Genomic DNA, 23,494 nt, shown 5'->3' with positions numbered 1-23,494 from the left:
CAAAAAAATATATATATGTGTATATATGTATAACTTTAAATCCATAGGTGAAATTAAATGTGAAGCAATCAAAATGTCTACGAGCTTAAATAAAATCCTTCTACATCCATACAATGAACTTACAGTACAGCTATGTGGACCTCTATGTGTTGATACTGAAAGAGCTCTGAAATATATCACTTTTTTTTTAAAAGCAAGATATATATAGTCCGAATAGTATAAAATTTTCTGGGAGTGGTAGGAGGTTTGGGAAACCCCGGGTTTTCTTTTTTCTTATTATAGTAATTTCTCGCGGTACTCATTTAAGTTTAATAATAAGGCATAAGAGAATGTTAAAAAATTCTGCTTCTTCATAAGAGATGTAACAGAAAATGTAGCTATTTAAATACTGTATACTGTATAGGTTTTGGGGGGGGCTGGATTTTTTTTTTTTTTAAGTAGGTTCCACACCCAAACATGGCGCTTGACTCATGACCCTGAGATCAAGAGTGGCATGCTCTACTGACTGAGCCAGACAGGCGCCTCTTTTTCTTAATTTAAAAAAAAAATCTTTAAGTTAATTTATTTATTTAAAGTAGGCTCCACACCCAATGTGGGGCTTGAACTCATGACCCTCAGATCGAGGGTCACACCTTCTACCAGAGCCAGCCAGGCGCCCCCAATTTTTAAAAATTTTTTTTAATAGTTGACACACAATGTGACATTAGTTTCAGTGTACACTATAGTGATTTGACAAGTGCATGCATTATGGTCTGCTCACCCCAAGTGTAGCTACTATCTCATAGACTTTATAACTTCAAGTTAACCACCGTGATAGAAAGCATCCTGGAACTAGGAAGCATTACTCAGTGTGAAGGAACAAACACTGTGAGCTCCTGAGTCCTGTTTGTGTCCTTAGCATCAGGTACTTCTTAAGGGCCTATGAAGTGTCTGGAAAGAAAGAAAAGAAAGGGGAAAGGAAGGAAAGGTAATACAACTGAAAAGGACCCTACCCAAGCTCATTTAGGTACCTTTAATATAGTCACCTCGGTAGGTTTTGATGATCTGCATTCCGAGACACTGAATGAAAGTTAAGGGGTTTATAAGTCAATAGGAAAATCTACTGAGAATTTGTAGGGATCACAAAAGAAATAGGTTGTCCCTTTTTTATAAGTGACTTCAACACACAAAATTATAATGATAGAATTAAAAAAGGGCAATAAATCATTTTGTAACAGCTGATAACTAAAAGTTAAGAAATGTTTAGGTTGGCACAGATTCAGTAAACCCTAGCATGTACTGACAGCGTAGGTAAATATAATTATCTGGTTCTACTAGTCACTGTTGATCTATGGACAAAAGCTTAAGCAGGAAAACAAAAACCTGAGAATGTGACTATGGAGCCAGGAGATCCTCAGGCATGAGAGAAATTCCTCAGACCCACTAGAGGAGCTGGTCACAGAGACTGGGTAAATGCATATTTTCTCTGAGCCATGCAAAAGAAAAACACAGTTGTGGGGAAGGGTTACAATTTAGGAACTGCTCCTCTCTTTCATTTTTGTTGTCGTTAGAAGTTGGCAATTCATGATGTCGAATTTTTTTTTTTCAATAATGATACAGTGGAAAAAAGGGTTTGGCTTTTCAAAAACTTATCATAGAGCCAAATTTACCAAAATATTCCTAATCCTTAAGACACAACACGGCATACAACTAGAATAAGAGATCAGCGAGAGCCCATTTAGCGGTATACCTTGACACTGTGGTTGTTACTGGGCTGCTATTAATCTGGGAAAATTGTAAAGTTCTGTAAGAATTTGTCCGGGTCCCCAGGGTCTTGCAATTTTACATAATCTGCAATTCACAGTGTATTTCCTCATCTAGAAACAGTGACAATAATGTCTGCCACAGAGGGCTACTGAGAAAATTAATGATAATGAGTCTGAAAGGGTCCAGCACAGTATCTGGCACCAGTTCTCACCTTCTGTATCTAGTTCTGAATTATGCAAAGAAAAAGCCTTTGACAATATCCTTGTTGAGGATAAAAAATACACATGGAGAAGAAATAAACTGCTAAAAATCAAAAAAGTGTTATGAGAAAAATTGAGAGTAACTACTGGTGATGGAAAAGGATAAGATTTCATGGTACCACACTCCTTCCTTCGAACGGACACTTCCTCCTCTAGCTCAGCTTCTTTGTCTGTAAAATTAGGATAGTCCCTGCCTCCTAGGGTTGTTGTATGTCGTCCGTGAGACGAAGTATGTAGAAAAACTAATACTTCCCTCTGTAAATGGTACCTATTAGTCACAATAACCAAAATTATTTTTTCTGCAGGAGATAACATGTTTTGATAACTGCTTTTGAAAATATGAAAACTTGAAAAAAACATGAAAACTTGTATCTAAAATGGTGACTAGTTGATTTTAGAGTAAGAAAAAAGGAGTCTTTTGTAGCATGGAGGATTTTATTTTCAGATAGTAATTGTTGGAATGCAGAATAGATTTTCAAGGGAAATTAAGAAATTGCTGTCTTTGGACGTCTGCAAAAATAGGAAACATTCTTCTCTGGTATGACTTGGCTGTTGTGCTTCACTTGACAAAAATTGCTAAAGTCTACATATTCTTTGCCAGACAACCAAGTAAAGAATCTTGCATGAGTCTATATGAAATTCCAATAACTCACTATGGATGTTCTAAGTTTCTTTTTTTTTTTTTTTAAGATTTTATTTATTTGACAGAGAGATAGCCAGCGAGAGAGGGAACACAAGCAGGGGGAGTGGGAGAGGAAGAAGCAGGCTCATAGCGGAGGAGCCTGATGTGGGGCTCGATCCCATTAACGCCGGGACCACGCCCTGAGCCGAAGGCAGACGCTTAACCGCTGTGCCACCCAGGCGCCCCGGATGTTCTAAGTTTCTTAATGAAGACATGTTTTGGGGCACCTGGTGGCACAGTCGGTTATGCATCCAACTGTCGGTTTCAGCTCAGGTCGTGATCTCGGGTTTGTGAGATAAAATCCCACATCAGCCTCCACGCTGAGCTCAGAGCTTATTTGAGATTCTCTCTCCCTCTCCCTCTGTCCCTCTCACTTATGCTCTCTCTAACATTAAAAAATAAATCTTAAAAAAAAAAGACAATGTAAATTTTATCTAGACATCTGAAGGCTTAAACTACTGAGCTGAGTAGATGATTACCACTTGAGTACCACATACCTGTGGTCTATATATATCTAATATGCTCATTTCTCCACTAAAAGAGTCTATACTGATAAATGACTACAAATCAAAGTAGGATTACAAAATAATGGTGCAATCTGCCTCTGAAAATTAGTCTTGAAAAAAAAAAGAAAATTAGTCTTACTGGTTTCTAATTACTTTTTAATTAATTTATTTTCTCACGTCGTTATTACTTGGCACAGAACAACTTAAAGGGATTTGAGGAAGAGTAAGAAATAATCCTTTATCCTAAAGAAGTTCTATTGAAGTGGGATAGGAAAGTAAGCCAAAAATTCTAATTTACATAAACATTAAGTTATAGGATTCTCCCCTCAAATGCTCATAGCTCTGGACTTCTGGAACAACTCTTACCTTTTGAGGGAGGTACGTCTTTTCCAGTGTATGGGTGTAATTTTACCCTCTTTTTCCCTCTCTTAGATTCAAATATGTCAGCGATTTTCAATACAAGCTGAAAAAAGACCAACAAAGTACAAGTTAAAACCAACACCAACTTGCTTTTTTTTTTCAAGATTTTATTTTTAAGTAATCTCTACACCCACGCTGGGGCTCGAACTCACAACCCCCAGATCAAGAGTTGTGCACTTCACTGACTGAACCAGTCAGTGTCAGTGCCCCCACTGTTTTTTTTTTTTAAAGATTCAATACTAAGTTTTGATGATATTAATTAGTGACTCTCATTCAGAGAAAGATCCATTTTATAAATAAAAACCTTAACATTTTAAAAATTTGGAACCTAAAATGATCTTCATTCAGATAATATGTTGTTCTAATACGAAGTCCATACACATGGGTAAGAGGAGGAGGAAAGGGTATCTCCTTTCCAGCAGAACCCAGCACAGGCTCTTAGAGAGATTCCTTGTCACTCTGTCACAACATGCAAGAAATCTGCCTACTGCACTCTCGTTGTTGACCAAGCCTTCCCTATCACCCAGAGTAAGAAGAGGGATACTCATTCCACTAGGAAGCCAGGGTAAGGCTCAGTTATTTCTGTTCCCAGGAATTCTTCACAAAAAGAAGATACTCATGCTGACAAAGGTTTTGTCAAAGCAAATACTCTCTTTGCTACATGGAGCACTAATATTATAATTTATTTTAGAAACATCCTAAAAACAGGAGGCTCTCAAATACGCTTTCGTATAAAAACCAGGCTCCACTTAGTAAGCATTACTCAGAATTTTTTTCTTTGCTGCTGGGAGGTATGTGTGAAAGAGACAGACAGACAGACAGACACACACACACACACACACACAGAGTAGGTTTAAAAAAAAGGGAAAGATACGTCAACAAAACTCAAGAAATCTTTTAAAAAGTGAGGGAAAAAATCAAGCTGATGAACAGTCACATTTAAAAGTAGAAATTTGGGGCGTCTGGCTGGCTCAGTCAGTGGAGCATGCATTTGAGCCCCACAGTGGGTGTAGAGATTGCTTGAATAAATAAACTAAAAAAAGAAATCAAAGGAGGAGTTCATTAGTTTTCCTAGTATATTTCTCTTTTTTCTTACAATTCCAAGCTTTTCCTTAATCATTAATCCTGATTTAACATATTTAATGCCCAGAATTACAACTGTTAGGAATATAAGAACCAACAAAGTTGCTTGAGAAAAATGTTCCTGTTTTCTCCTTTCTCCTTGTTTCTCTAGCAATCTTGGCAATTCATAGGCAGTGAATCAGTCCAGAGAAAGAAAAATAACATGTGAGAAACATGTGCTTCCAATATGCAGATTATTCCCACATTTCTGGATGAGTTTATTCTTTTAAAGATTTTGTAACTGCCATTCAAGTGAAAAATTACCAATGTTCTTAAATATTACCATTATAAAAAAAAAAACCGCAAGAGAATGCAACATAAAAAGACACTGTTAGGGACTGTAGGAAAGACGTATGAGAGTAAACATGTATTTTGGAGATATACTGACCAAAAATAGTGTAATTATTATTTTTTTTTAAGATTTATTTATTTTGGAGACAGCACGCACTCAAGGGGTGGGGGAGGAGGGAAAGGGAGAGAGAATCTTAAACAGATGACACGCTTAGTGAGGAGACTGACATGGGGCTCGATCTCATGACCCTGAGATCACAACCTGAGCTGAAACCAAGAGTCGGATGCTAAACTGACTGCACCACCCAGGCACCCCTAAAAATACTGTAATTATTAATAAGCATTTGAAAACTATACTCAAAAGGAGACTCAAATATTATAAAGGAAAGGGAACTATCTATACTAGAAACATGAGATCAATAAAATTGAAATTTTGGTTATGAGTTACGAAGAGATGCCTACATTTACCTTCCAGTAAATACTGTAGGCTACAGCAGGAAATACTATAGAACAGTCTTCCTAAAAAATGATAGAAACCATACTGCTCTATACAGTTGACACGAACAATATGAGACATTAGGAAATCTATTCCAGCAAACAATCCCACACAGGCTTTCACAGTAGGGGAAGAAAGGAAGGGTGGGGAAGAGGCATATGGACTAGATCAGTGATTTTCAAACTATGAAACCAGTTTTCCTTCCTGGGATAGTTCTAGTCATCAAAGGGGAAGTAAATGAAAACTGCTTTCCTCATGGAATGTTGCTGCTGAAGATACTGAAAAGTCAAAATGTGTATTGCAAACAGAACATCCTAATAGCATTTAATCCAGGGAGGGTCGCTAACAGCTTATTCCTGCCTGATCGTCAAGAGTTCATCGCCATATTTTCCCACCTCACTTCTGAAAAGACCTTTGAGGACCCAACTAGAAAAGGAAAAGTTGGATCATATCACCTAGAGTTAGAAAGAGAACAAGCTTCGAGCCCTCGGGGAATCCACAGTACCTAAAACCTGCAATCCATTATTCCCAAATATTTGTTAATGTCATTCCAAGAACCACGTCCTAAATGCAATCCCGTATGTGTTTGTACTCTCGCCCCTGTGAACACGTGATCTGTTGTCTCTGGGCCATGTGGGAGGCTGCTTTGTTGTGCCAGCATGATACATCAGAGGAGAGAACTACTGCAGAAGACGTCGGATTCTTACATATTCCTCACCATACTCAGGAGAGTAAACAGATAAATAAGGAGGTTTGCTTTTTTTTTTCTCCCCAAGGAGAGAGATGTGTTTAGTGCTTTTTTAAAAACCGTGTTTAACTCTTCACATATTAAAGAGGGAGGGGCAGGAAATAGATCAGAAGAATTAAAGTATTGTGGAACAGAATATTTCCCAAGGAACCGATCTGCAGTTGCTAACCCAAAAAACAGCTGGGACTTTTGTTTAATGTTAAAATCAGGTACACACACTGTGGGCCAAATGAATACACGCAGCTAATTCAGATGGGATTAAGGAAAGGAATACTGTTGAAATGATCTAATTTTTTTTCATTTCTGCAGAGTTAGCCTGAAAACATTCTAAATTATAGAAGAACAAAGTAACATAGAGAATTTTTAAAAAATATTTTCATGCAATTTCTTAAGTGTCTTTCCTTAAAAATATGTATCTGTTTACATATTATCCCAATTTCTTCATTTTGGTTCTAACAGTTCTGTTTGAGATGATTTAGATTTACTGCCTTTTCTCCCTTGAGAGAGAAATCATTTATTTAATGCAATTGCTGATAATTTCTATTTCCAAGTAAGAGTCAAATTTCTTTTTTCTTCCCCCAAATGGAAAGTTTTGCCCCAAATTAAAGGCATATACTTTGTTATTACTGAACATCTGTAAACTCAGGCACAAAACTGTTCACTTCGGCAATTAAATAAGTGAGTGAAAATAACAACACTGGGGCGCCTGAGTGGCTCAGTCAGTTAAGGGGCTGCCTTCGGCTCAGGACATGATCCCCGGGGTCCTAGGATCAAGCCCCCGGGTCGCTGCTTGGCAGGGAATCTGCTTCTCTCTCTTCCTCTGTCCCTCTCCCTCTGTTCGTGCTCTCTCTCTCTCTCAAATAAATACATAAAATCTTGAAAAAAAAAAAAAGGAGAACAACACTGAAGCCAGCTTCATAGAATGTCCTCTTACATGAGATTCTAGTGCTTCCTTGAAACAGGCAGCTGATTTTAATGAGAACTAAGGTAACCGAAGTGAAACCTTCCAACTAAAATCAATTTTCGAAATCCATAAAGAAGTCTTGGCAAAAGCCACTCATGCATTCTTCTTGCATGAGCAAAAACCTAAACCTTAAGGCCGCTTTCCAAATCTTCTCATTCCAGTAGATCAGTTCTAACCTATTATTCATTTCAGTCTAAAGTTTATTTATTCTCATTTATGGAAATGAAATAAGAGTCAAAGAATGAAAGTACTAGAGTCCTTACCCTCGGAAGATTTTTCCTTTTCCTGTTTGCAACTTCTCCAGCTCGGAAGAGCTTCCATTCAGTTAAAGTGACAGGCAAAGTGGTATCCTTTGTGAGCTTTGACCGTAAATAAGCTTGGGAGCTCTTCAGTTCCATAGTCTTCCGGTGGAGAAACTGAGGTTTGGGAGGAAGCTAAAACAGAAGAAGATGTCCTGGTAAGAGTTAAGATCGTCTGGGGAATGCTGATGGTCTCCAGGTCAAGTTATCATAGAAAAAGACGTATCTTGTCTTTAAAGTCACCTCAACTGAGGATACCAGAATTTCTTTTTCACCATTTGTAAAGCTGTTTCTCAGGTTTCTAAGCCATGTTCTACTACGATGTCATCCCATTTCCAGAAAACAACAGCTCAGAGTCCTCATTAACTCAAGGCAGCCTTTGCTTGCGGGGGTGACGAATGCTTCCAGGGACGAGACAGGTAATTTAGGCCACAGACTGTCGTGGGACTAATAGGAAGCTGTGGTAAACTACAGTGTAATGAAAAGCTCATGACCTGTCTAAAGGTGTTCATATTCTCATTTTTTTGAACTGCTAGTAAGTGAACAAACAGAAACTCCAAAACCAAAGAAAACAAAAAGCTGTGAGCTACCCAAAAAGACCCCATAAAGAACACAAAAACCACCACTATCAACAAAATCCATATTTCAGTGCCTCTTAATCTTGGCCCTAGTTAAACCACTCTAACCTTTTTGCAGGGATCATAAACAAGATTCTTATGTTTTCTTATGTCAATTATATATAAGGTTTTCTTATACTGAATCTTTGGTTATACCTTTGGTGCTCTGAAAGCACTTTTAGGGGGCGGTAGCTTCCAGGCTGAAGGGGATCTCCACATGGGCAAAGGCTGCACTGGAATATCTTCATATGGATTTTCCTTGGCGGGATCTTGAAATGTAATGGGAACACAAAGTTTAGAGAAACAGAGTTCAATGGAAACAAAGGTACTACAGCTAGGAAGAGAAATAAAGAACTGTGTTCAGCTTCCTAGTCTATATTGCTGGCCCTTTAAGCTTGAAAACCACTCAGGCGTCCAACCAAGCTAAAAGAATTCTCAAAATACTAGACTATAAACATCTACTTCTGAACTTAGCAGTCCACTAAACTGGCTGCGAAAACCATTCAAGAACAAAAGAACTTATACAACAAAAGTTTCCATATTTAAAAGAAATATCTACAGCAAGATATGCTTGATTATAAAAGAAAATACCATCCTACGGTTAAGGGCCCCACCAAATATCTACTCATTAAATTTAATTGCAAAGTTTGTGGACACGTACATATGATATCCTCATAGATATTGTCCTCCGACTGTGTGTAATAAAGTGCTGAGCCAGAATTTCTTCCAAGTTCTTCATGAATCTTCTGTGAGTTCCGATTTCGAAAGTGCTGAATATCCTCAAATTCAAAGGATTTCCTTAAGAAAGGAGATATGTTTAAGTTATAAGTTCTAAAACTCTAGGGGCGCCTGGGTGGCTCAGTTGTTAAGCATCTGCCTTCGGCTCAGGGCGTGATCCCAGCGTTCTGGGATCGAGCCCCACATCGGGCTCCTCCATTGGGAGCCTGCTTCTTCCTCTCCCATTACCCCTGCCTGTGTTCCCTCTCTCGCTGGCTGTCTCTCTCTCTGTCAAATAAATAAATAAAATCTTGGGAAAAAAAAGTTCTAAAATCCTAGTCTTCTTTAAATGGGTATGCTAGAGAGAAATCCATAAGTAAAGGACTTGTATGCAAAATTACAAAGGTGTTTTATCAGATAACCTAAGAATAACAAACTAGGCTGGTACCTTATATACAGCATGAGAAAATTGGAGGCTTTTGGCCAATTACATTCGTGTTATTTATTGCATAACTTTACTAAATTCACTCTCTAGTGAAAATTGAAGCCAAGACCAGCATGTCCTAAATGAAGCAGGAGAATAGTACTTACTTCCCTACACATGCTTACAGATATAAAATGCAAGTTTTTCTGGGGCGCCTGGGTGGCACAGCGGTTAAGCGTCTGCCTTCGGCTCAGGGCGTGATCCCAGCATTATGGGATCGAGCCCCACATCAGGCTCCTCCGCTATGAGCCTGCTTCTTCCTCTCCCACTCCCCCTGCTTGTGTTCCCTCTCTCGCTGGCTGTCTCTATCTCTGTCAAATAAATAAATAAATAAATCTTTAAAAAAAATGCAAGTTTTTCTGATGTTATGTCCGCAAATTGTCTTAGATATTATTTCCTTTTGTAGGTACTTTTCCCTTGGGTTAATCAACATCTATAAAATCAAACTAGGCCTGTGACCCATGCAGGGAAATGAAAAAGGCTTTGAAAAGAAAAAAGAAGCTCCGTAGCTCTGTAAGGACAATCCTTAGAAATCATTATGGAGCAAATATAAACACACCTTTTAGATCGCCCTCTGATTTTTCTGCCGTATTTCTTTGGTTCAGGTTCCTGAGAAGAGCCCAAATTAGACTCTGCGCAAGAATTATTTTCACAGTATTTTGTGTCACAGTTTCTTTCTTTACAGGGCATAACACCGGATTCAGATAAATATCTGAATGTCCTGCGAGGTTTGGGCAAAGGATTTATAGAAGGTCCACATTCTTGTCCCTCGGGTTCAGAGTAAATATTTTCTAAACTCTTGGTTATTCCATACGAACTGTCCAGCACTCTGAAATTCAACTCTTTTTCTGAAGAGTCACAATGTTCTAAAGCCAAATTCAAGACTTTATCCGGGGGGAGTGCTTCTATTTTCTTCCACAGTATCTGTGAGGTATAGAAATTTCCTGGAGGTAAGGAAGTCTCTGGGTCCAAAACAACTTCTTTCCAGCTTTCTATCTGTTTGACCTGAGAACACACCCAATTGGACTCCGATTCACTTCCAAAGAGGTGTGTATCATCATATCCATGTTTCCCACTTTCATCCTCAGTTTGAACGTGGCTTTCAGCATCTTCATGAACATCTAGACCAACGTTGCGAGACTTGGTTGTATCCAACTTTTTGCTCTTCCCCTCAGCAACAGGACTTTTCTTAAGAATCTCTTGATGACAGTTATTATATCTCACTCCGAAGTCCTTTGGGTGCCACTTCTCTGGATTAGCGATACCATTAGTTCTTCCTTCCCACTGAGAAATTTTTTGTTTGATGTTTTTGCAGTGGCTTCTTGACAGTGTCTGAACGGCAGAACGAGAAAAACCGGCGTCCATGTTCCCAGTTGGGTGCATGACAAAGTATGAATTTTACTGAGGTTCCATTCTAAGTAACTGGGAAATACTGTATTCTTTATCCTGTCAGTTAGAATCCAAACAATTCCAGTATGTTCCTTTCATCTTTAACTTGGAAATCTTTTTTGAAAGAGAAAAATTTTGATCATTGATCCTTGTGGAAATGGCTGCACCTTTATCTTGAATATTCCTATTAAAAAGAGACAATCATGTTAACACAGTTTTATAGTTTCCTAACTTAAAGTCCACTAAAACACTAGCTATCCCTAAATAATTCATTTACAGTGCATATGTAAAAATGTACCTGTCATCCCCTAAGTAACTCAACTCCATAAAGGCATTCCTAAGACGGTGATAGAACACAGAGAAAATAGCACTTGGGATATTTCTCAAATTGTCAGCTTTAATGTTCTGCCGTATTTAATTTCCTAAAGCTAGGGAGAATGAGGTTTTCTAAGAGATTACGACACAGCGGTATACAACAGTATTTTGTCAAACCAATTCCTTAAGATACCTTCTCATAATGAAACAAGGACCAGCAGAGGATTATAAAAAGCATACCTATACAGAAATACATCGCAAATAACTAAAAAGTTTATGTATACATCCAGAGAAAGAGCCAGTTCGTTTGGAAATACATTAATACTTAATCTCCTCCTTCTCTCCTACTTTGGGAGATAATATGAGCCCTTATTTCAACTTTACTGTTCGCAGCCCAGGATTCCATATGCGCGGTGCTAACGACAAGCCAATGTGCCATTAACTCGCAGTTGCTTTAAAATATCATAACCTATTTCATCACCGACTGAGCTCTGCACATCGCTGCCACCACACCCTTGACCCAAATCGGCAAAAACACTTACAGGCTCTGTCGCAGTCCTTCCTTTCACATACAGGCTTCACTCATTTAGGCCCATAAATGTTTCCTCAAATGTAAAATTTGACATAGAACTTTTCTTATCAACTGAGTAAAGACCCGATCTCAAGTTCTACTCTGTACTGGTTATAAATAGCAACTGATTCAAAACTTCCTGAGGCAGGGGTCATCCTTCCTTGAGCTTTGTCTGTGGGGCCTTGATTAACAGGCAGGAAAATATCCTGGCCCGGCTCTGTCAGGGCAGCTGACCAAAACTGATACACAATTCACACACAAAATTTATTCTAGGCAGGACAATTGCTAATCAGGGCTTCCATCACCTTTCCTTTCAACCATTCCTACAAGTTTGTAGGAAAACCAGTTTTGCCTGCAAATAAACTTTGATGAGGATCTAATGAAAAAAAAATCATTCTAAATAACCTTAAGAAATTAAACTAATGTGGGTGGAAAAAAAACCCAAAGCCCCAAAATACCAAAGCTGTTGTTGCAGAGCTCTTTTTTTTTTTTTTTTGGCTGCTGCCACCACCACCACAGCTCCCAGCCCTTGCTCTGCGTGACCCACCCACACCGTCTGGCACCCAGGCCCAGAACCCTCCGTAAAAGATTAACGCACACAATTTGAAGGTCCAATCAGCTACCGCTCATTATTACAACTGAAAATCTTTTTGTTGATTCTGATGTTTATAGAGGAGTCCTAAGAATTTTAGGGTGTCCTTGAGACGCACGTTTTCCTCACTATAGACAAGATGGAAGTACAGCTGACCCTTAAACAAGGCCGGGGTGAGGGGTGCTGACCTCCCGCACAGCTGAAAATCTGCATATAGCTTTTTTTTTAAGATTTTATTTATTTGTCAGATAGAGAGAGCACGCACAAGCGGGGGAGCGGCAGGCAGAGGGAGAGGCAGGCTCCCCGCTGAGCAAGGAGCCTGATGTGGGACTTGATTCCAGGACTCCGGGATCACGATCTGAGCCAAAGGCAGTCGCTTAACTGACTGAGCCACCCAGGCGTCCCATGCATATAACTTTTGACTCTTCCAAAATTTAATTACCAACAGCCTACAGATGGCAGGAAGAAGCCTTATCGATAATATTAACAGCTGATTAACACATATTTTGTATGTTATTTTGTACTATATGCTATATTCTTTTTTTAAATATACTGTACTCTTACAATAAGCTAGAGAAAAATATTAAGAAAAATCCTAAGGAAGAGAAAATACACTTAAATACTGTACTGTACTTATCTCAAAATATCCACCTAGAAGTGAACCCACACAATTCAAGGGTGTTGTTCAAGGGTCAACTGTATTTTTCTCTCTCTTAGGAGCCTAGTAGAGGTTTTCATTTCTTTGCTTTCTTTACTTTTCCTTTGTTACTATGTGAATGCATGTAATGTAGGAATGAATGTAAGGTATGAATGGGTCAAACTGGGAAGAAAGATGAAATTTGCTAGGGCTAAAGAAATTTTTTCTAGGGTTAAAGAAATCTTTAACTTGAAAATTACTAGCAACAAATGCTAAATTTATGGACTTCACACACAAATATGAATGATGTGTACTGATGGCATTGCAGTGGCAATGGGGTAGCAGAGCAACATAAGACAATCCTGACAAAAGCAGGCATTACAAACAGAAACGCTACATGCTCTTAAATGTATGTATTAATACACTGTAGCTTTCAAAAAATGGACAATTTCAGAAACAAAAAAGTTTTAGTGCATTCTAACTAGACGGATGTCTACCTAGACAGTACAGAGAATTTATTTTTATATCTGATTTCACAGTACCAATTTTTTAAAAAAGATTTTATTCATTAATTTGACATAGAGAGACAGCCAGCGAGAGAGGGAACACAAGCAGGGGGAGTGGGAGAGGAAGAAGCAGGCTCCCAGTGGAGGAGCCTGATGTGGGGCTCGATCCCAGAACGCTGGGATCACGCCCTGAGCCAAAGGCAGACGCTCAACGACTGCACCACCCAGGCACCCCACAGTACCAATTTTTTGACAGATTAAACTCTTTTATTTTTTTTTAAGATTTTATTTATTTATTTGACAGGGAAAGAGGCAGCGAGAGAGGGAACACAAGCAGGGGGGCTTCCCGCTGAGCGGGGAGCCCGATGTGGGATCATGACCTGAGCCGAAGGCAGATGCTTAACGACTGAGCCACCCAGGCGCCCGATTAAACTCTTTCTGATTCTGTCCCATCCAAAAAATAAGAATCACTCACAAACCAAGAGTTGCCTCCGTTGTGTTCTTCCAGGCAACTCACGTCTGACTTGAACCCAGTTTTAAATTCTGAGCCACCTTGCTCCCCAGCGCCTCCTCCACATGGCTCTCCTGCTTTGTGAGATCCTTTACATCCCACCCCCCACCTCCCCAGTTTCTTGCTTGACCTCCACTACCAGGAACATTCTAAGCCCTAAGCGCTGGCCCAGTTTGCAAGTCCTAGATCTCTCCATAGCTTCATCTTTTGAAAACTCCCTAAAGCCAACTCGCACATTTGTCCCTAGAGATTTCTTCCTCAAGTTTGCTGCAACAGTTCTAACAAAAACACAGACTGAGAAAATATGACAACTTCAACAATTTTTAGAAATTTTTTTTCTTAATACCATGAAATGAGTCAGACTTCCCTCCCATTAAAGATGACTAAGGCAGGCAGGACTCACAACTTAGAGGAGGGAGAGCACTCAATAACCTCAATGGACATCTCAACAGAAAAAACAGCAACAGTCATTCAGTTCCTCGGGTGAACAAAAGACGTACAAATATGAAAAACCAAGCATGACTTTAGAAGTATAATAAAACAGCATGCTTGCAATAAAGGGTACTAATAAAACTTATTTTTTTCCTGTTCTTTGTTCCCAAAGAGGTGATCCTTCATCAGATCCCCTTGTTTTTATTTTCTGTTCTTCTCTGAGTATTTACTTTCATCCAAGAAACACATCAACTGTAGTTTATCAGCTTAAAATGTAATGTCTAATATAACTTATCATATATAGGATTGTGTGTTTTTAGCATATTAAAAGAAACCAATTTGAGTCTAGTCGGGTAAGTGAAATTCTCTTTGGAAAAGAGAATACCGATGTTCTATTTTACTAACTCAAGCCTTACATGAGAAAGCTTCTCATTCCAAATCCGTTAAAATATTTTATTTGATCAAACATAAATATCTAACAAAATAGGAAGAATTTGGAACATTCTGAAAGTTGATTTAAAAACTGATGAAAGGGTATGCTTTTAATGATTTATTTATTTGAGAGAGAGAGTGAAAAAGAGAGAGGGTGTGCGCTTGAGAGTTGGGAGAGAGGCAGGAGAGACTCCAGGCAGACTCCCCGCTGAGCAAGGAGCCCGAAAGGGGGTGGGGTGGGGAGGGCTGGGGGGGGGGTTGGGGTGGGAGCTCAATCTCACAACCCATGAGATCAAGACCTGAGCTGAAACCAAGTGGCTCAACCAACAGAGCCACTGAGGCACCCCAAGGGTATGCTTTTAAACGATTAACATTTTTTATGTGAATTTTGCCTCAATTAGAAAGAAAATTGATGAAAGGGACAAGGAAGATTCTCACCACTGGCCACGACAGAGTCATTGAACTAGACTTGCCTTCCCAACATAACCATAAAACCGGACTTATATATTAAATAAAATAAATGCTTTCGATATTGGATAACAGACAACACAGGACTGTAATCTCTGAACGAAGAAAAACAAACGAGGCAGGCACTATGTTGGCCCAGTTTTCACCCTGGAGGCTCTTTCCAGAAAACAGCACAGAACATGATAACCTTGTGAGCTACGGATAAAGGGATCAGAGTTTGAAGGGGCTAGGAAAGATGGAATTTTCAGGGCCCCATATCGGATAGAAGGGAGCAACACAGAAAAAGCTCCAGAAATCTGCATGGGATCTCCTTGGGTCTTGCTTTGAATACTGCTAACGCACAGGGTAACACTGCACAAGGCTGGAAACAAATTACTGGGGAAAGAACAACTACAGGGGACCTGTAAGCTGACTAATACCCAGAGTTCCCAAAGGGCTGGGAAATGTTCAACTTACAATGACCTATAGAGAAGCAGACTTGTCGAACAGTCAGGCCATTCTGTAGAATGTTAGGAGGTCATGGCTTGTCAGTAATGCTAAACTAGCCCTAGAATGAAGACTACTTTACAGCTACCCTAACAAAGCTTTAAAAAAGCCTTAAAAGTGGGAGGATCAGTCAGTTAGGTGTGTGCCTTTGGCTCAGGTCATGATCTTAGGGTCCTGGGTTCGAGCCCCGCCTCGGGCTCTCTACTCACACCATAATGAAGCTGCAGAGAATCAGCGATAAAGAGAAAATTCTTAAATGGCCAGAACAACAACAACAACAACAAAATACATATCACATACAGAGGAAAGAAGGTAAGCAGGAAACAATGGAAAATACTTAAACTGCTGGCAGGGGAGGTGGACAGGAGTGTGAATCTAGAATTCTACACATATCCTTCAAAAATGAAGGTTGAAATGAACATATTTTCAATTGAAAAAAGCTGTGAGAATTTTTCAGCAGCAGACCTGCATGCAGGGCCAGTGACATAATTTGTGGGTCCCAGTGCAAACTGAAAATGTGCAGGGAAAGTGCTTTAAACGTAGATATGAAGCTTTTTTCCCTTTCTTCTGCAATCTCTTTGAATTTGTCATAGTCTTCTTTATTTTACTATCTAATGTTTTAAGTAAAAAAAAAAAAAATCTAAATTATTAGCATGAATATACCATTCATCTCTATGTGTGCAATGCCATTTTAAATGCAAACATAAGAGCATTTAGGGGCGCCTGGGTGGCTCAGTCGTTAAGCGTCTGCCTTCAGCTCAGGGCGTGATCCCAGGGTCCTGGGATCGAGCCCCACATCGGGCTCCTCCGGTGGGAGCCTGCTTCTTCCTCTCCCACTCCCCCTGCTTGTGTTCCCTCTCTCGCTGGCTGTCTCTCTCTCTGTTAAAATAAATAAATAAATAAATAAATAAATAAATAAATAAATAAACAAACAAACAAAAGCATTTAACTCATATGCAGAATCACTGGAAATAAACAATCCCTATTTTTGGCTTGTCGTGAATGGTGCTTCAAGCTGGCTGGAAGAGACAAACACAGCCAGATTCAAAAGGTTGGAAGGAGAAAGGGAGGGTTCCCCCACTCCTGGAACAGGCCAAGAGAATGTTGTCAGGTCTAGGGATACCTGTGGAATGAGCACAGATTCTCAGAGGAACCGGGGAGCCCAGCGCTGTGATGTGGGGCTTGCACATGCCTGCTTGGGCCTAATGGCTGCTAGAATCCCCCTCCTGCCAGCCACCAAACCAACATGCCACGCTCTGGCTGAGGCAGGGTCTGGGGAAGTATAGCCAGGTATCTCCACATCCCACAGGCATGCCTCCCCAACTCATGCCAGACAGGTAACCCCCAAGGATCTATAAATCTCTGCCCAGAACACACTTGATAATCTGCACCGGGGTGGGTGATGGGCTTGCTTCTGTAAAACCAAGGCCTCCACTTGGCTGCTCGCCAGATACAGCATGGTGCTGCCAGTGGGGGTGGGACAGCCATTGCCATGCCCTGTTTCAAGACTTCATGGGTGTACCTAACTCAACCTCAGCCCTCCCACACCAGGCTTCTGCTGAGAGCAGAGTGACAATGGTCACAGGGTGCAGGGGGGGAAGGGCCGTGCAGGGCTAGCTGGAGAGAGGGCAGCTGAGAACTCTTCCTCAGGAAGTGGCAGGAGGCAGGGCCCCGAGTGAACTGAGGCTCCAACCCCTGGTCCACACTGTATTGTCCCATCAGTCTTCACATACAGAACATAAATTCAAGGGTGCCTGGCTGGTCCAGTTGGTAGAGTATGCAACTCTTGATCCTAGGGTTGTGGGTTCAAGTCCTACAGTGGGTATAGAGATTACTTAAAAATAAAAAATATAATCTTTAGCTCAGATTTTATGGCTCAGTCAGTTAAGCATCCTCCTTCAGCTCAGGTCATGATCTTGGAATCCTGAGATCAAGCCGTGCATTGTCAGACTTCATGGCGAGTCTGTTTCTCTCTCTCCCTCTGCCCCTCCCTCTCCCTCTCTCAGATAAATAAATAAAATCTTTAAAAAAATAAAATATTTTTAAAAAACCCCACAAATTCAAAGATTAAGTTATCAGAATTTCAAGATGGCTACCACAGAGTATAAAACCCCACAGGGCCCTTTTGAGTGCAGGACCCTGTGCAGTTACACTAATTATTTGCCCATGAAGCTGGCCCTGTTTACACTATATTGTGGAATTTATAAAAATGTGGGAGTAAAACTTAAGAAGAGCACAAAGGAGGGAAAGAAATATGGAAATGTAGTACCTTAAATTTCTTACTTTATATGTGAAGTAATACATTATTTTTTTAAGATTTTATTTTTAGGTAATTCCTACACCCAACATGGGGCTCAAGCTCACATTTCCAAGACCAAGAGTCGCATGCTCCTCTGAGCCAGCCAGGAGCCCCACGTAGCACATTACTTGAAGGGGAAAGATTAAAGTTGTACGTTGTGAACTCTAAAGCAATCACTAAAAGAAGGGAATTCTAAAAAATACTCAGTGCAGAAAAAGGTGGGGTTGAGGGAGAGGAGGAAGAACCACAAGAACAAAAATAACCACCAAAAAACCAAACAGAAACAGAAAATGAATAGCAAGATTGTACACTTAAATCTGACCATACTAATAATGTTTAATGTAAATGAGCTAAACTCTAAATAAAAGGCAAAGATGATCATACTTGACTAAAAAAAAAAAAAAAGCAAGACCTAACTCTGCACTTCTTTAAATACTGCACTTTGAATTTAAAGAGACATATCTGTTAAAATAAAGAGGCTCAAACACTAAAGGAAACATTATCCTAAGAACCCGGGATTGACTGTATTAATATCAGACAAAGCAGACTTCTAGCCAAGAAATATTAGCAGAGATAAAGACATTTCAAACAAAATGGAGTCAAGTCATCAAGAAGGTTGAATAATCCTGAATGTTCATGTACCTAATAACAGAGTTTCAAAATGTAAGAAGCAAAAAAATGTCAGAACCAAAAGGACAAATGGATAAACCTGTAATTTTACTGAGGATTTTATCACTCTTCATGAATAATAGCCACACTGACAGAAAATCAGGAAATATATAAAAGACTTGAATACCGCCATTATCAACTTGACCTAAATGACATTTTAGAACACTGCACCCAACAACAACAGTATATATTCAAGTATACATGGACTATTTAACAGTAAACCATATGTTGGGCCACAAAATAAAACTTAGGGAATTTTAAATGACTGAAGTCATTGTGAGAATGATTCTCTAACTCACAATGGAACTTAATTAAAAATAAATAATCAAAAGATATCTGGAAAATGCCAAAATATCTGGAAAGAAATGCTTATGTTACTAAAAAAAAAGTCTGGAAATACTGTATCTTGGTGTTTGAAATTAAAACACATTTTACCCCATTAAGTTTCAAGTTATTATTTTAAAATATTCCCCAGATTAAATGCTCTAGGTTAACATATTGTTTAAATTATCCTATTGCCAATCCTGCACAAAACGTACCATCCTTTTCAATATTACACCCTTCTAAATCCTATAGTGAAATTTGAATGTCATTATTCCACTTAATATCTGAAAAAACCCCCAATGATTTAAGGTTGTCTCTTAAGAAGGGGAAAAAAAGTAAACTAAACTCAAAGCAAGTACAAGAAAATAATAAGTTGTAAATATTCATGAAATAGCAACCATTGAACAACAGAGAGATCAATGAAACATAAAAAGTTATTTGAAACATCAATAAACTGATAAACAACTAAGTGGATTGAACAAATAAAAAAAGAAGAAAAAGTGCAAATTAGCAGTATGAGGAATGAAAAAGGGGTCATCACCACAAATCTTACATTAAAAGATATACAGAATGATTATGAATACATTCATTGTAGTAAATTTGACAACTTAAATGAGATGGACAAATTCCTTGAAAGATACAAATTGCCAAAACAGACACAAGAAGATACAGGAATTCTGAGTATCTCTGTATTTATTTTTTAAATTAAAATTTTAATTAAAAGCCTTTGCATTAAAAAAAACCCTCCAGGTCCATGCAGCTTCACTGGTTAATTTTATTAAACATCCAAAGAAATAATATTATCTTACATAATAATATTCAGCCATTAGGCCCAAGCAAGCATGCCCCACATCACAGTGCTGGGCTCCCAGGTTCCTGTGAGCATCTGTGCTCATTCCACAATATTAATCTTACACAAACTCTTTCAGAAAATAGAACAGGAAACATTTTCTAACTCATTTTATAAGACCAACATTACCCTGTTGGAAAAATCAAAGACACTACAAGAGAAGAAAAATACAGAGGAGAACTCATGAACGTAAACGTGAAAGTCCTTTAAGAACATACGCAAATAAAATTCATAAATAAACATAAAAGATAATAAGTCGTGAATGAGTAGAGTTTATAAACTTATAAACTCTAAGTGAATGCAAAGTTGCTTTAAAATTAAAAATAATTTTTTATGAGATAAAGAAAAAACCCTTTTGTAATTATCTTAGTAGATGCAAAAAGGCATTTGAAAAAATTTCACACTTATTCATAATTGGGGGAAAAAAAAAAACCTCTAGCAAATCAGAAATTGAATTTCCACAATCTGATAAATGGCAACTATGAAAAAACTACTGCAATATCATACAAAGTGGTAAAAGATTTAACACTTTCCCTTAAGAGTGAGAAAAAGGCAAGGATGTCTTCTTTCACTGCTTTTATTCAACATTTTTATTTTATTTAGATTGGAAAAGTGCCCCTTCAGCTCTGATACACTGGGGAACAAGGTCGTGAAAAGAGGAGGACTTGGGGTGGTGCTGCCATTTCTAACGTCTTGGGTCCCTGGGCCTTTTGCAGAACTTCCAACAGTGCTCCGTTGGGACACAGCATCCAGAGGTTCACAACCTGTGTGGTCTCTAGGAGCCACTAGCAAGAGGGCCTAGGGAAGAATTTGTCATTTTCAATGGAAAACAAGTGGCAGTTACTAATTATGTCAACTGTGTATTTTGGATCTGGACTTGCTGCACTTTTTTTAAAATAGTAAGACACTAGTTGCTTAAGAAATAAGGATGTTTTAATTAATCCATTAAACAGATGTGAAAAGGAACACGTAAGAGGTGCAATCTCTTTGAAAAAAATGAATCAAACTCTTGAATTCAATATACTCAATATGTTTGTAAATAAACTTAGGGCATAAAAAAAAAGGAAAAGAAGTAAAACAACATGATTGTATACATAGAAAGTCCTAAGAATCTACAATAACAAGCTACTAAAATTCATTAGGGAATTTAGCAAGGTCTCAGGATACATGGTCAATATATAAGAGACAACTTGTACATATGTATATATGGTGAATAAACAATTGGAAAATGAAATGTAATATAACATAAACAATTGCATAAGAATCATGAAATACTTAGGGGTACAAAACTTTTCCACTGAAAATACAAGATATTGCTAAGAAAAAAAATTAAAGAACTACTAAATAAAGAGATCCATCATCACATTAATGAACTAGAAGATTCAATTTGTTAAGACATCAAATTCTCTCGAAATTGATCTGTAGATTCAACACAGTCCTAATCAAAATCACAGCAGGCTTTGCTGCAGAAATTGACAAGCTGATTCTCAAATTTATATAGAAATGCAAAGGACCTCAAATAACCTAAACCTTTTTCAAAAATAAGAAGGTTGAAGAACATATACTACTGATTTCAAGACATTATAAAGCTACAGTAATCTAGACAACGTGTATTAGTGAAAGCAGACACAAATGGATCAATAGAACGGTACAGAGTCTAGAAACAGACCCACACTTATATAGTCAACTGATTTCCACAAAGCTGGGGAAAAATGATCTTTTCAACAGATGGCTTTGGAACAAATGGATTTCTACTGGGAAAAAATTAACCCTGACCTTTACCCACACCATTTATAAAAGTTAACTTGAAATACAGCATAAGCCTAAACCTAACAGATAAAACTATAAACCTCCTAGAAGAAAAAACAGACAAAAAAATCTTTAGGGAAGGAAAAGATTTCTTAGGACATGAAAAGCACTAACCCATAGAGGCAAGAAATGGATAAACTGGACTTCATCAAAATTAAGATCTTGTGCTCTTCTAAAGCTGTTTTAAAAATGACACAGCAAGTCACAGACAAGGAAAGAATATTCAAAATACATATATCTGACAAGCACTTAAATCCACAACATATAAGGAACTGTTACAAATGAATGATAAGGCGAACAATACAATTAAAATATGCATCAGATGTGAACAGACATTTTACAAAAGATTTTACAAGTAGCCGGTAAGTACAATAAAGTACCCGAAAAACGGTACACTATCATTAGTCATTAAAGACATGCAAATTAAAACCCAAGATACCACTACATACTCACTAGAACGGTTAAAATGTAAAAGAATAATACTAAGTATTGGAGTACCTGGAACTCTCAAACACGGCTGCTGTAAAATGGTACAACCACTTTGGAAAACAGTTTGGCAGTTTCCTATAAAACTAAACATACGACGGCCATATAAAGTAGCAATTACACTTGTAGGTTTTTCACGTGAAAGAAAAATGTTTACACACATAATTCAACATGAATATATTCACAGCATCTTTATTCCGAATAGCCCAAACTAGAAACAACCAAAAGGCTATCAACAAGTGAATAAAGTGTAAGATATTCATACAATAGGATATTCCTCAGCAATAAAAAGGAACAAAACCAACAATATGCACAAAAACGTGGACATCTCCCAAAAACATGCAGAAACAAAAAAGTACATACAGTATGATTCCATTTACATGAAATTCAAGAAGAGCCAAAATTAATCTATAATGAAAGAAAGCAGATCTGTGGTTGTCTAGGGCCAGGAAGGTGAGAACTAACCACAAAAGAGTAGAAGGGAACTTTTGGGGGTGATGAAAATATCATACATCTTGATTAGGATGGTAGTTACAAAGGTGTATACATTTGTCAGAATTAACTGACCATACACTTAAAAGGGATGAATCTGGTTGTATGAAGTTATATCCTGGGGCACCTGGCCAGCTCAGTCGGTAGAGCGTCCGACTCTTGATCTCGGGGTTATGAGTTCAAGCCCCATTCTTTCTCTTCTTCTTTTGAGACTCTCATTACACATGTTAGATGATTTAATATTATTCCACAGGTTACTTGTGCTCTGTTCTTTTTTTTTTTTTTTTACTTTTTTTTTCTTTCTCTGCTTCAGTTTAGATAAATTCTATTGACCTGTTTTCAAGTTCACTAAGCATTCTACAGAGCAAAGTTCAATCTGATTTTAAGTCCATCTAATAATTCTTATTTCAGATATGGTATTTTTCAGCTTCAAATTTTCTATCTGGTTTTTCTAACATTTCCATTCCTCTTCTGAAATACTCCATCTCTCCACCCATTATATTTTTTCCTGTATATTATTTAATATATTTATAATAATCTTCAAGTCCTTGTTGGCTAATGCCAACAAATGTGTCATCTTTAGGTTTCCTTTTTTGACTCTTTTTTCTCTTCATTATGGTTCTCATTTTCTATTTCTTCTAGTGCCTTGTTATTTTAACTTATGTATGTATGTATGTATGTACATATGTATGTATGTATTTAAGTAATCTCTACCCCCACCACGGGGTCAAACTCACAACCCTGAGATCAAGAGTCGCATGTTCCTCCCACTGAGCCAGCCAGGCACCCCTAGTGTCTTGTAATTTTTAATCATATTCTTGACACTGCCTATAAAAGAACAATAGAGGAAAAGATATACTTTGTGTTTGTTTTG

The 23,494-nt window shown here is 38.3% G+C and overlaps 1 protein-coding gene and 1 pseudogene across 4 annotated transcripts in view; one reads left to right on the top strand and one right to left on the bottom strand.

Annotated features, from left to right (window-relative positions):
• The window catches only part of DENND2C (DENN domain containing 2C), a 79,436-nt gene that overhangs the window by 25,490 nt on the left and 30,452 nt on the right, over positions 1-23,494 (bottom strand). For 2 of the 4 annotated variants that reach the window (XM_057310351.1, XM_026483691.4), the window contains exons 2-6: positions 9,912-10,925; positions 8,813-8,949; positions 8,308-8,420; positions 7,499-7,669; positions 3,561-3,657 (exon numbers count right to left, since the gene is read on the bottom strand). In XM_057310351.1, the coding sequence (XP_057166334.1) occupies positions 3,561-3,657; positions 7,499-7,669; positions 8,308-8,420; positions 8,813-8,949; positions 9,912-10,735 (1,342 nt within the window). In that variant the 5' untranslated portion in view covers positions 10,736-10,925. Of the gene's footprint in view, positions 1-3,560; positions 3,658-7,498; positions 7,670-8,307; positions 8,421-8,812; positions 8,950-9,911; positions 10,926-11,598; positions 11,901-23,494 lie in introns of those variants that run through there. The other 2 variants (XM_057310352.1, XM_026483690.4) reach the window with 2 other exon arrangements.
• LOC123000277 (cytochrome c oxidase subunit 7C, mitochondrial-like) lies at positions 17,003-20,759 on the top strand (annotated as a pseudogene).

Source organism: Ursus arctos, unplaced genomic scaffold, assembly GCF_023065955.2.
Source record: "Ursus arctos isolate Adak ecotype North America unplaced genomic scaffold, UrsArc2.0 scaffold_12, whole genome shotgun sequence".
Taxonomy (NCBI): domain Eukaryota; kingdom Metazoa; phylum Chordata; class Mammalia; order Carnivora; family Ursidae; genus Ursus; species Ursus arctos.
Note: the sequence above shows the minus strand (reverse complement) of the source record. Positions and strands in the feature narration are given on the sequence as shown.